Here is a 14,499-nt window from a genome sequence, read left to right on the forward strand (position 1 = left end):
TTCATGGGATGCAGAAGGAATGATTTCTGTAGAAATTCTGCAGATCACTGAGTACACACATTCTGAACATAACTGTGGGAAGTACCAACAGAATGTGTATGGCGTAGCTAACATGAGGGTAGTTGTCACCCACTGCCAGCCTGTGTAAATACAGACTCATCTGATAAAGCTACTAACGATTCACTGATGCTCATTCAGTCTTGGAAACTGCTTCCAGAGAACTCATTTTCTGACTCTGGTCACTTGTCTGGTTTTGGTCACTGAAGCAAGGCGGAGATTGTTTTACATAGGTCACAAGAAAAAAAGGACATGTAGAAAAGTTAAAGAAAAATACTGGATCAACATTTTAGGGAGGGTTGATTTTCATTTAATGTTATGAGATAGCTGAACAAAGTGAGGCATCTTAGGCTGTTGTTTTGACAACATTTTGCTTTCTCGTATGACACATTTCTCTAATGAAATTTAATTTTTATATAACACAAGAGGAAGCCGAAAGGTCTTTAAAAATAATCTGTGTATCTGAACAGCACTTACTGCCTGAAGCTATTTCAGAATGTACCTGACAAATAGCATAGGGATTTGTCATTGTAGCAGAGATATCCAAGTATAAAAGGGACTGGACTTAGACTAACGGTGAGTCACGCCTAATGTTTTTGTGGACATAAGAATATCCCAACAAAACCAGTTTGCTAATGGCGGATTACAGGTATTTGTATAGATGTAAGCTTCTCTTCACAGAAATTGGATTTGGCCAGCAAAATAGAAATGGAATCTTTTTGCTTATACTACAAAGAGGTTTTATAAATCTTACGGGGGAATATGGCCTTGTTACGACAGTGGTATATGACTGATTACAGTGCTTTCATATATCCTCAGTAAATATTTTCCTCTCCTACCTCTTATTTAATTCTAATGAAATGCTTGGATAGAGAATGAGCTGAATGCGTACTGCCATCATTTTGTCAGCAATTTGTTGAGTTAACGAACATTTGCACAAAATTTTGTGTGTAATTCCAGGAGTGCACACAAATATCTGTGTGCTCCCAGCTAACTAGAATTAGATTTCTAAGTGCTGGCAGAAGTATGATTTAAGACATAATCTTCTCCTCACTATTCCCTACTAGTTGATTTAGGCAGTTCTTGCTCTACAAGCTGGCTTTTGTGGATGTTATTCTCAGGCATATAACTTTCATTGTACATTTTATAAGGTGCTGTCAAACCACCCGAAGTGAGATCTGTGAATTCCTCTAAGCATCTGAGCTCTTGAATTAGGCACTGAAACAATGCCTGTAGCAGCTGTGTTTCCTTCAGCTATTTAGCCTCAAAGATGAGGAACGCTTGTTCCTAATTCAGCCATTTAATGTCCTCAAATAAAGCAGGAACGTACATGTCATTTGTTACAAGATACAGATATGCTTACAAGTACATAAAAAGATGGTAATGGTATTTATAACAGGAAGCGTTCTAAGCAGCAGAGCTTCAAAATGTGCTGTGCCTTTAGAACTTAATCCAGGCTTTTCCGAAATGATAATCTTTGTATCCAAGTTTGATTTGGGCTATTACAGAGATAAGATCCACTTATAAAACCTGTTGTACAGTTCAAATTTTCATAGCTAATGTCTTGATTCCAGTTTTTTAAAAGAATTTTGACAGCCTGAAGACTCCATTCCACTTTCTTAGGAAACCTTACATAGCCAAAAGTGCTACTCTCTAGCTGAAGGCAGTAAAGAGTTTGAAACCTTCTCTTTCCTTCCTGGATCTCACTATATCTGATTGGCTTAGTCACCTCCGGTTCCCAATGTTCTAGTGTCTCATGGGGCATATATCATGCTCACTGTTAATTGGCAGTTTCTTTAACAACTTCAGTTTTAAAAGTGCAGGAAAGGTGTCAAAATTTAGCATTATGAAATGCAGATAATAGCAATCTTTAAGAGGTATAGTATTTTTCACTTACACTGTGTTCAGGTATTTAGAACAACAATAGAATTATCTAGACGTATTAAGTTTATTTCATTGCTTTCCATGTCATTAACATTGCAATCTAGAGTGCATGCCATTCTGTCTTAACCTAAGAGCAGTCCTGCTTTTTAGCTTCTGACAGGCAAAAGTACTTTTTTTAAAAGTTTAAACCTCCACTTTGGCATTTTGAATCAGTGACATCATTAGGTTTTTATGCGTACACCAAAGAAGACAATCAGTAGTTTACTAATGGGAGATTACATTTGTTTATTCTAATCTCTCTCTTTTTTTTTAATATGTGATGTTAGCAGAGCAGCTCTCCCAGCTGCACCCCAGCTGCTCTCTCAGCTGCACCCCAGCCACCCTCAGCTGCTTCTTTCCCCACTACCACACAAAATGAAACTTCCAGGGCAACTACTGCCACATGGTTTTGCGGTAACGCTCAAGCTCTCAGCCCATTCTGCATGTTGATCTGGGCATGAGGGTAGGGAAAGAACAGGTTGGTACAAATATTTCAGCTATTTTATTAAAGTAAGGGCCTACTTGGATGTTTTGCATAAACATTTTCATTCAGCCAAACTTCAGTGCCAGTTCAACAATTTACATCTCCTTGGGAAATGTGACAATTTGCTGTAACATGCTTTGGTTCATCCGCTGGCTCCTAACCTACTTGCTAAAAGAATTACTGAACTACAAATAATACACTCCTCTAGGAAGAACAGAGCCTACAGCCCTAAAGGTCTTCCTATTTTATATTCTTGACATCACAACCGTCCTACCTCTGGAGATGGGGTACAGGACAGAACTCTTTTAGTAGGCCTTGAAAATAGGCAGATTGTCCAGACTGTCAAGGTTAAACTAAGGAATAAAAGGGAGTTGCTGGAATTCTGTATTTTTCTAGTTGTAGCAGCTGGGGGGCAAATACTTGTAGGCTACTCAAGCCGGTTAAGTTAGGAGAGTCCTCCTGCTGCTATAATACACTGCAGAGCTGGGAATCACCAGTCAGCTGCCCTAGTAGCAGCTAGAGCATGAAAGATAGCATGAAAGATAGCACGTATGCATTTTTCTTCCTCTAGTGCTCTTTCCTCCCTCTTCCCCCAGCCTCCCCACACAGAAACATTCTTCTCCATCTTAGAGACTTGACAGTATGGTGACACTCTCAAACATCTTTTTAGTTTCTCTGCATCCTTGGTTGGTGTTTTTAAGGAAAATCAGGGCAAAATCATAAACAGAAAATTAAGAGCTGACACAACTTCAAGAAAGTTCTAACATCTTGTTTAAAAACAAATTTGAAAGAAAAAAAGAAAGCTTTAAGTAATTACGTCCTGATCTTTCAGGCCATTTTCATATCACAGTCATGCTGGAAAAGGGACTTCTGATGGCCAGTGTTGAACAGAATCTCCCTTGCAGTATTCTATGATATTGCTTCTGGCTGTTAGGGCAACTGGTGAAAGCATCACAATCCATAAAAGGAGGACATTGTCCCTATATTTTTACTGCGTGAGTAGTGTATTGGAACAAACCAGAAAACAGACTTTATACAATCAGACTTAAATCAAACCAAGACGCTGTGGAATTTGTTTTAAATGAATTTATACTTTATTTTAAAACTTTTTAAAAGTAGTATATTAGAACATGATTTAGAATTTGTAAATTTCTGCTATATTTTAGTACCCATAAAATAATAATCCCTAACAGTCATTAACAAGAGTGAGGAAGCTATTTGTCAGTCAATATGTATGATACAAAGTGCTAATATTATTGTTTTAATCATTCTTTTTATAAGAGCTGTTTTCCCCTTTAAGTATACACATTGTCTCTGCCTATTGCTGATCTGGTACTACACAAATTATAGAAGTATGGCCTGTCTTCAGAATTTGACAATCTAAGCAGCAAGTTTACAAATAAAAGAAAGAACGTGGATTATGACAAAAAGTCTCAGCAGTGATGTTGGTATAAATCTTTTAGTTTCAGAGTTGTTTGGGGGGCATTTTCTGCTTTGTTCTCTTTCATCTTGTGTTCCATCGAAGTCCTCTGCATAAGGGTTGTTTTTTCTTCCAACCACTTATCAAGTCTTTATGTCTTAAAATATATATTCATAAGGATATATATATATATATGAAGTGGAAACTACAATGAAAGAAACGTTAATGGTACATTTTCTCTCTCTCAAATTAATAACCTTCATCACCACATATTTCTCATCTTCTGAGATTTTTTTTCTACATATCATTCTGCATATCCCTCATTTTTTATTTAGGACACAGAAAAACTGTGAGGCATTTATATTCCAAAATTAAGATAAAAAAGATCTCAGACATGTTTAACAGGTCATCTAGTTATATTTGGTCTCAAGAGGTAGAAAATAATTAGTGATCAATAATGATCAAATGAGGAAAGATACAAGAGACATCTCAATTTAAGTATCAAATATATAAAATGTTATTTTGGATAACTATATATAAATACTGGTGATTAATGTTCTTGCTTCTTGCACAGTAGCTCATGTAGACTGTCTCTTAATAACCTAGCATTAGGTTAATTAAAGTTTCATTTGCCCAGATAAGATCCTCTCATGTACTTCTTTGGTTAACAAGACGTATGCTTGCTTAGAGCTATCTAAAAAATAAAGTGGATCAGTGATTGTAGATGGATCAAAACCTTCATCCACCAATCGAAATTTCTGTTGTTTGAAAGTTCCAGTCATTTCCATTGTTTCCTGTGGAAGAACAAAAGATTTATTACTCAGTAGATGGACTGAGCTCCTTTTGTTTTGCTCACATTCACATTTATTTTAAGAAGTCTTACTTGATATAAGAGTAATTCTATTTACTCTCATTAGTCTGGAAAACACTTGTTTTTCCCTGAACTTTTGTGCTGCTATGGAACAACAGCTGGAAATATGGTGGAAACAGGTTGCAACCTGTCACTTTCTGCAAATCAAAGTCTTCAGTGGATCCCCATCCAGCACAGGACAACCTAGCTTCTTCATTCGTGCACATTACAAAATCACACATCAGAAGGAATCTGAGAGAGTAAAAACTATCATAATCAGGAACTGGCTCTTGATAACAATTCATAGATTTCTCTGTATCCATGACTACTGTCACCTTAAAAAAGAGATTGGAAGAGTCATATTAGACCACTCAGCCTGGTCCAAATAAAGACTGATCTTCACCACACATTTTGTAATGTTTTGTTCTTTTTAATGTCAGCATGTTCCCTTGGGAAAAGTAGTGGGAGGCATCTCCACTGAGTTTTTTTTTTTTTTTGCTCTTCAAGGTTTTTTTCTAGACTTTGTCTTGCTTTCCATTCACTTTGAACAATATACAACTCCTCTCTCTCTTTCCCCTTTCCTTTCATTGCAGTCATGTCTAGTACAGCTCCTGTTTCTTGTCTTCTGTCACAGCAACAGACAACTCTGTCTGCCTTGTTTCTCTAACACATCCATTTCTCTAGTAATTCCACTCCTCTCCCTACTCCTTTCTTCTTACACTCCTACACTTGCCTGGTCCTTTCTACCTTCAAAACAAATAAGATTTAGCCTTTTCCGTCAAAAATTTCTGCCGCAGGCACCACTAACCTCTCCAGCGAACACCTCTTTTCATTTTCACCTCAAGTGTCACTGAGCATATGATTTATGATCCATCTTGGACTGAACAGCTCCACTGTCATTCTAGATCATTCCAGTTAAGTCTCTGCTGTTGCACTCCATTTCTTCCTTAAACACTCTTGCCAAATTCCCAATGGCCTCTTTCTTACGCAGTATTAGTGCTAGCATTGCTTATTGCCTTGAGCTGTTAGCAGACCTCGATGCATTCATTAATTCTGCTCTTGACACTACCCCATGCGCCCTGGACTTCTGAGAGTTTGTTGCCTTCTGCTTCTTTTCCCCTTATCCTCCTATCCTCTCCCGCACACTTTATGACCCCTCTCTGTCATCTTCTCTTCTACCTTTACATTTACATACATGTGTCTACTCTGCAAACAGAAAATAAAGTATCATCTCCAACAGTTCAGAGTTGTATCTAATCCAGATCTACCTGCTTTAGTTGATCTAAAAACTTTTTGACGTATTTTAATGTATGATTACATATCAAATCAAGGTCAATGGGTTTTTAATTTCCATTTTTTTCCTTGAAGTTCCACCTGCTCCTCTCCTGATTAATGAGAGAAATACCACCATTTACTCATCTAATGTAGCCAATTTAATTCAAATTCAGTCTAAGCCAAGTTCCAGATGCATCAAAGATTTGGCTTCCTTCTGCACAGCATCTCTGTGATAAAGGCTTTTCTGTACATCTCTATAGCAATTTATCTAGTGTAGGTTCTCGTCATTTCATTAACTGATTGCTGCAACATTCTGTGTATTTTTGCTTGCTCATAGCAGAATGCTACTGCAAAGGGTATCCTCCTAGACGTAATGAAATACGTTTTTTCAATTGCAATCTCTGATTGGCCCAGAGTGCTAACATATCCTGTGTTCTCTTTTCAAACAAGCATTTTTTTCTCATCTTCCCCTCAGAATGAGGAGACTTCCTTCATAAACATCTTCAAAAACATTTTGCTCTTTGCCTTTGTCATGATGTTTCCAAAACACTTATCAAAAGTTAAGATGCTGATAAGCAATTTTCTATACCCTTGCCTTTATTCCTAGCCATATATAGTCTCCTATATTAAATTAGGAATTCTTTAGGGGAGGGTCTAATTTTTTATTCCAAACTGGGCAGCAACCACAGCAAGGTACTAGTACACAGTTAGGGATGACAGGCACTCTGATGATAATGACGGTGGCACTAATAATAAACATTTTTAATTCAGGACCAATAAATATGATACCTTTTAAAACGCTTTAACCTTCTTGCAGCAGTATTACACTGCAAATAACATCTCATTTGTTGTGCATTATCAGTGTGTCTCCTGCTTTGGCTTTACCTCTCTGCTCTCTCATTTCCACTAAATAAAATGGATTTTAGATTATTTTCTCCAGATGCACTGGTTCTCATTTTACTAATCTGAACCTTTTCATTTGTGCTTCTAATCACCCTAAATTCTTTCGTATGATCTCTGTCCTTACGGATATATGCAATTCCTCCCACTTTAACGTAATCTGCAAATTTCATTAAATGTTTATGTAATTTCTCTTCCAAAACTCCATTAACAAAGATAGTAAATAGGACCAGTTCAAAAAAATACTTAAAAGCTAAAAAAACTAAATTATGTGATATGTGAGCAAACATTTTCTTTCTGTTTGCCATACTGACTTTTATTTGTTTAACCATTTCTGTGTTCACATGAAGTAGATGTTTATGTGTATGGTGCGGTAACACAGTTTACCTGGACTCTTAAGAAAAGAGGACAGGCATAACTTGGTAGATAGGTGACAACTTGCTTATACATTTTCTCCAAGTCCAATGTTGTATTCTCCTTTAAAATGAGAGAGGCCATTCCCGCTTTTCCTTCGTGAGCTGGAAGAAAAGAAGGGAGACATAAAATTTTAAAGATTAATACAATTTAGATGTTTGTGATCAACCTTACATTTAAAAAAGAGCTATAGCACATTAATAAACTGATAATAATATATAATTTTCTGAGTTTCAGTAACACAAGCAAATTATATTTATATCTGATATGATGTTGCATCTTTTTGGAGATTGTGCTGTTACAGTTAAGGAATAATGCCATAAACAAGTTAGGCAGGTAAGCATAAATGGAGTACCATCTATCTATGTTCAGTATTAATCAATACATGTTGATAAACATCAGTACCATCCCCTTCTCTCGAAACAGAGCACTAAGCCTCTTTCCTAGATTTGCCAATTATGTCTTCTCATTGGTTTTAGTTTTTCTCTCTTGCTAGTATCTTTTCTCAAGGCTGTGGATCTGAATGTTGTCAGCTAAGAGAGAGATCGAAAGCGTCAAGAAATTCTAACTGGTTTGTTTCGGAAGGGAGACACCACTTTGGGTCTATGAGAAAGACTGGAACAGGTAAAATATTATAAAAACAATAAACTTCAGCAATCAAAATAACTGCTCATTTTAACCATCAGATAGCAATAACAACAGAGACATTCTACCATTGCCTCCTTACAATCCTTTTCTGGTAATGCTACAACTTTTGTGGTGAAATTGTTTTGTGCACATTTAAGTACAATTATCAAGACAGTGTCGCATAAACTGGTCCAGTTATTTCTTTATAAGGGTAAGAATCTGCAGGTAAATGTTGTATATAAAATGAGAAACCTTCACATTTTAATTTTGAGTCTACTTTTCAGTTCCTCTTCTTTATTATGATTTTTCTTGTGTGCTGGTCTTAAAATAGGGGTAAATGACACCTTTATCAAATTTAAAACTTTTACCACTCAAGAATATTCTAAAGAGGATTTAGCCGGAACGGAAAGCAGACCCAGATTACTGCATGACTATTAACTAAAAAATAATTATTGAAAAGAAATTATATTCTTTTCTTTCTTATCGTATAATTTATTTATTTTTGGCTGCTTTTCTCTCTTATCTGGTCCTTCGTTTTTGAAAAATTCCTGGTTTTAGATGGCTTATTAGGCTCAGTAAAAGTGAATTAAGACAGTAAAATTGCTTCACTTAGTAATGAATATACTTTTCTTTAGAGTAACTTTAAATCTTACCTTGCTGACATGATTTTATCTGACATACGGATATGTGGATTTTCCACAGATGTGAATTTAGTAGTGCTTTAAACTAAATTATGTAGCTATCACAAATTCATGGAAAAATACCTTTTCAAAAATACACATCAAAAGGCATGATTCACTCTTATTCACAATCTGTTGGTATTTTTATTATCTGCAGCTACATTTTAGCTAGGTATTAAACAGCTGACTCAGTCAGAAATGATTCATAGGTTTATAACATGAAATAAAAGTTATGAGGGTTAATAACAAAATCTTGAGGAAAAAAAGACCACACAGCTAAAGCTGTTCTTACCTGGCACAGATACACCATATACATTTGCTTCTTGTATGAAGTCCAACATTACTATCGCATCAGAAACTTCAGTGGTTGCAACATTCTCCCCTTTCCATCTAAAGCATGTGAAAAAATAATTTAATCATATGCAACCGTATGGACATCTACTCTTAAAAAACATTAATTTTAGTAGGAACTCCATTCATTTTAGATTAATAACACCTTATATTTGTTCCAACTTGTCACCTTCGATTAGTAGTCTGAGCACCAGAAGACATCATTTGTCATTGAAATGAGACTGGATATTAGATATCACTTTAAAGGACAATGAAAGCTCATCAAAATCCCATATAATGGTTTTCAAAATTTTGATATACATCTAGCTGTGTCAAATATCACTATTCTTCTGCATTTGGCATATTTTTCTCTAGTTTCATATCCAAATCTCCTTGTTCCCAACAAATCTATCATTTGCTAGTATGCTCCTTGGAAGGAATGTTCAAAAAGCTATAATTCCTACAAGACCTTCTGAAAATTAGACAGCCAGCTGTGCAGGTGCATTATTTACAAAATGAAGCCCCTATCATCCACTTCAGAATTGTTATAAACAATATCAAGATAGTTATAAATCAAGCCCTCATGGCTGAAAACAAATAAAACAGTAGTATTCTATTCTGTGTGTCTATGCTTTTTAATGAGGAAATGTAATAAGAAATGATGATTATACCTGAATGTGTCTCCAATCCTGTCCCAAAAATAAAGAAAATTCTCTTGGTCTTGAACCATTAGATCCCCAGTATTAAAATAAAGATCTCCTTTCTTAAACACGTCACAGAGTAACTTCTTTTCTGTGTGTCTCTTATTGCCAGCATAACCAAAGAACGGATTCTTTGCATTCACTTTGGAAATGAGAAGACCAGCCTCACCTACACAGAGAAGTTGAAATGAATGTAAACATAAGATACCATTTTATATTTCCTGTACTTTACCTCAATGTTAATTTGCTACATATAACTTTAAAAGACCACGAGCCACATTTGGCAGGGTTCTTTCAGTATGTGTGACCTTGTAATAGCAACTTACTCTACTGCTTTGCAACTTGTGTAGTCACCTCTAGGTGCAAAGTGACCGTGCAAAGAGACACAACAATACTGCCAACTCAAGAAACCAATATTTTGTATTACTCTTGATGACTCAGTAAACAGTTGTTTCTCAGAATTATCCTCCATCTTCTTGTCAAGTTCACTCATACATTCATTATTGTCACAAAGTCCATATGCACTCCAAGTGAATATTATACCTCATTCCCCACAACTTACTGACTTTGTAGTAAAGACTCTCTGCTTCAGCTGCTTTTTTCTGAATTAAAAAGTTTTTTTTTAAGGCAGGTATTCAATCCAGGCATTAAATACCTACTTAATCTCCTTTCAGAAGTTCTGAGAACACTTCTGAAGAGTTTTCATTAATGTGGTACAGCATCATTGCTTTCTTTTCAGAGTCAACTATAGAAATTTTAATATAAAGTTTACTCAAAAAACATGGAAAGATGGCGAAACCTGTCATACATGTACAGCATCAGTGTGTTAGTTTGCTGAAAGCAGAGTAGTTGTATGAACCCCTCACCATTCTGGAAACATGTTCTGAACAATAAAACTTAAAGAGTTACTTAAGTAGCTCACTTAAGTAAGGTTAATTACTTTATCAGAGACAAGAATTATACAAATGAAAATACATACAAATAAAAATAGATATACAAAGGAATGCAGAATTTTCACAAATAATTTACGATCATCTCCTCATAAAAGAGCTGTACCTGTTTCCATAAATCAGGAGTGCTTAAGGTAAAAAAATTTAGTTCAGTGGTAGTGTCACTTAGCCATGATGGTCTAAGGATATAGGACATGCGTAAGGCAAAGTCTTTGGCAGAGATAATAGTTTTTATTAAACTGACTGGTATAACTGGAAAAAAAATTCCAGATCAGTTTGACATACTTGCATATCACTTCCTATAAAATTTTACCCACTTAAACCTTTTGGGGATCATATTCTCCTGAAGGGTGTCCAGCTTTGATTAAAACCTGCTAGAGAAATCCACAACCTCCTTTGAAAAATCTGCTTCAGCTCCCTGTTAAAACTGTGTGCCTGATCTTCAACACGAATTTGTCTCACTTCAGCTTCCTGGCATTAGTTACAGCTAGCACCTTCCTATAGTACAATAGAGATACCTTAGTATGTGATAAACACTGAAAATATGTCTAATCAAGAGATAACTGACATCTGATAAGTGTTTTGAAAATAGCCATAATCAATTTACCTCTTTTTATATATATTTAATAAACTAAATAGAGAAACACTAATCTCTCACCAAAAAACATTTGCTCTAATCCAGCAGTCTTTCTTGTGGATCTTTTAGGCAACCATCTCAATGTGTTAATCTCCTTTGCAAATCCCAAATCTCATTACCTCCATATTCAGAGATAATATCACCTCATCACTTTCGTACATTACTCTTCTGTGAATATATTCAAGGATCTCATAAGTTCTTCTGTCAGCATAGCTGTGCTTAATGCTGTTCTGCCTTAGAGCAAGAAACATACCGCTTTTGTAGGAGCAAAAGTAAAAGCGGATGTTGGCATAGTACAGTAACACAATAGCAAGGTTCCTTAAAAAAAATCTTGTATTAAAATCAAAAGGCCATTTTAGCCTATTATAATGCATACTTACCTTTCTTAACTTTCTCACACCAACCATGCTTATTTCTAACGGGTTCGTCTTTTTGGAAATCATACTTGATTAAATCGAATGGGAAAAAAAGCTAAAAAAGGGGGAAAGGGTCATCAGTTATTAATATACACAGTGCCATCTGGTGGCGGCAAATATAAGCAAGGAAACCATTTTTCTTACTGCATTGTTGCTCATCAAAACGTTGAATGCAGTTTCATTTAAAACTGCAAAATACTCTGTACGTAAACTTAGACAATTTGCTGGAGAAAAGCAACGTCAGAACATTGTAATGATCTTGTAACATTCAAAAATACTCGGTGAAAACACAGATTTGTAATTGTTCATTTTCATACAACTGAGTTGTGGGACCCAAAGCTACTTCTGGAACCAGATTCTTTTCTGATTTTAATCAGCATAGCTCCTGTGACTACTCAGAAATGCCAATTTATAACATAGAAAGTCAGGCTTATAGTTTCAGTGAGACTGGTCGTTACCGAAGCTGTGCTTGGAGGCACCATTACAGAATATTGGGGGAAAAAAAATCTCTGGATAGATCAGCAGCAATATAATTTGCTGTCCCGTTTCACTGCACTCGATGAGGCTTAGGTTTCACCTGATTGGCATAGCCTTATGTCGGAAGCAACATTGCAAGGAGGGTTTGCTCAGCAGCAATCTGTACTTGCTAAGCATTCTCAGGGCTTTCTGCTTCCTTTTTGCTTAACTAGCCTCAGTTCTTCCCTCCGACTTTCTCAGATTTGCGTATTTTGGAAAGCGCTGCCATCGGCACCACCAGAACGATATGTATTCCCAGGTCATTTGATGTGGTTATGTAGTTGTGCGCGTTCCATAGTCAAGTCAGGGTTAGTTCTGCCTTCTTCTGAAATACTGTGAACCCTTGAATGCAAACACTGCGTGAGTTATACAGCTAGCTTCCCTCTTGTATAAGGCTCACAAAGAACGTGGCACTAGGTAAACTGACAGAGAAGGCAACATATTCATATCGATACTAGATATCACAGTATTTCTTTTCTCTAAATATGCATCATTTACTTTATTTTTCCACGGTGACATAAATCCAAATTAGACCTAAGAGATATTGACAGATACGGTATCACTGATACTCTATGGACCGCTGTGTCTGCAGTCATTTTCCCAAGGATTCAATTTGCCCAGCTCTAGAGTTTTCTGATTTCCCTTTTTGTAAAGAAGTGCATCAGCAGTGTATTTCATGACTGGACTAACCAAAGATATATAATTATCTTTTTCTGAAGAAATCTTGGCATACCAAGTGGAAAAAAAAAACAAATAAAAAGCTGCTAGTATACACCTGTAGTTTTTACTAGCAAGAAATGAGATGTAATTGAAGGATGGTGTTATGAGGGTGACTAAAGTAATGGGTAGGATGCCAAAACATAAAACCCTTCTCTTTCCTGCAATTAATTAGGATGAACAGTTGCATAGTGATTTCATCCTAATTTGAAATCCTGCTGCAGCTATATCACATCATTTTGTTCTCAAGGTTGTCTGAATAAATAGCAACCTGAAGCCAAACATTAAGCACACAGATTCAGCCTCATGGACAGACTTGATCTATTGAGTCTTGTCAAAATTCACCACTGTATCTCACTTCTCCCCAAAGTCTGAAACAAAAAGATATTTTTAACTGTTGGTCAAAGGAACAAGGTTGTAGTGTGAAAATTTGAGTCATGATCCAAGAATCAGACACTCTTTTCTAATAAAGTGAAAGGGAAATTTTTTCGTAGCTACAGACTGTAATGTTTAGCGAAGTCATGAATTTGAAAGCTAAAGAGTTTATTTTAATTAGAACTACACTATTCTTGCTAAAACAGATCGGGAGGTAGTCATAATAAATGGAAGTAATTTTTTTCTTGGGGTCTCTTCTTTGGCTCCATCCACTCAATTTCTGTTCTTTCTTTCTTTTTACACATTGATCTTTACTACTATCATAGATTTTATATGACAGATGAAGTGAAGTGAAAAGCATAAATAATAACAATTAAATAGTATAAAATGAAACGTTATTTTGATATTTTTGATTAGGGCACAAGTGAGTGCCCCGTTCCATTTTTATCTGCTCATTGCTTCAAAGCCTAATAGCTATTTGTCAATTTATTAGTTTGTATGATGTATTATTTGTAAGATGTTTTAAATACTTAGAAGCTGTAATTTAGTATCTGAGATCATCTAACAAAGACTGTTGGAAGTTTTCCTCTTTATGTTGCTGCTTGCATCTTTTAGCGCTTGCAACTTTAGTATTAACTATGCTAATTCCAGTTAGCTCTTTGAAATAATAGTCATGCAAATATCCAATTAAAATAAGAAGAAAACAGCACAGACCGCATCAGACCTGTACAATGAAACTGGATGCTAGCATATATTTTGTGCAAACAACTGTCTTTATGCTTTTTTTCCATGTTGTATATGAGGAAATGTAAGCACTAGAGCAAAGCTTTTAGTCTAGCTACAGGCATACATCTGTTTTATCTCATTATTTAAAATTATTGGAAAACGGGGCCTGAACTATTGAAGCATTACCATATTATTCTCACAGCCTACTGCATACAGTGTTCATCTATTTTTATCTATAATTTATTCCCTAAAGCACCACATAAACGTAGCAAACAAAAAACAGCATTTGACTAGTTGAAACTTGTAACGAGCTGAACTGCAACAGCATTGTCTATTACTGTACTGCTTGGATCTTATCTAACAATGACATCACAACCCTCTTTATTTTTTAAACAGTTTGTTTGGAAATAAGTGAGCTTAAATATTGTTTTGAAAATAATTTTGAAACTCGTAAAGTTTAAACTTATGAAGAAAGATCAGAGAACCTTAATCAGGGAAAGA

At 35.7% G+C, this 14,499-nt stretch overlaps 1 protein-coding gene and 1 long non-coding RNA gene across 3 annotated transcripts in view; one reads left to right on the forward strand and one right to left on the reverse strand.

Annotated features, from left to right (window-relative positions):
• LOC138064472 (uncharacterized) overlaps positions 1 to 14,499 on the forward strand; it is a 28,513-nt gene that overhangs the window by 10,142 nt on the left and 3,872 nt on the right. The window contains exon 4 of one of the 2 annotated variants that reach the window (XR_011137729.1): positions 7,820 to 7,947. The exons of the other annotated variant lie outside the window; for it this stretch is intronic. This is a non-coding gene — a long non-coding RNA (uncharacterized lncRNA). The remainder of the gene's footprint in view (positions 1 to 7,819; positions 7,948 to 14,499) is intronic. 2 annotated transcript variants of the gene reach the window in all.
• The window catches only part of LOC104150303 (long-chain fatty acid transport protein 6), a 40,815-nt gene continuing 29,851 nt past the window's right edge, over positions 3,536 to 14,499 (reverse strand). Inside the window, exons 6-10 of the mRNA XM_068927264.1 lie at positions 11,629 to 11,719; positions 9,632 to 9,830; positions 8,923 to 9,020; positions 7,297 to 7,427; positions 3,536 to 4,678 (exon numbers count right to left, since the gene is read on the reverse strand). Coding sequence (XP_068783365.1) covers positions 4,502 to 4,678; positions 7,297 to 7,427; positions 8,923 to 9,020; positions 9,632 to 9,830; positions 11,629 to 11,719 — 696 coding nt within the window. The 3' untranslated portion in view covers positions 3,536 to 4,501. The remainder of the gene's footprint in view (positions 4,679 to 7,296; positions 7,428 to 8,922; positions 9,021 to 9,631; positions 9,831 to 11,628; positions 11,720 to 14,499) is intronic.

Source organism: Struthio camelus, chromosome Z (genome assembly GCF_040807025.1).
Source record: "Struthio camelus isolate bStrCam1 chromosome Z, bStrCam1.hap1, whole genome shotgun sequence".
Lineage (NCBI taxonomy): Eukaryota > Metazoa > Chordata > Aves > Struthioniformes > Struthionidae > Struthio > Struthio camelus.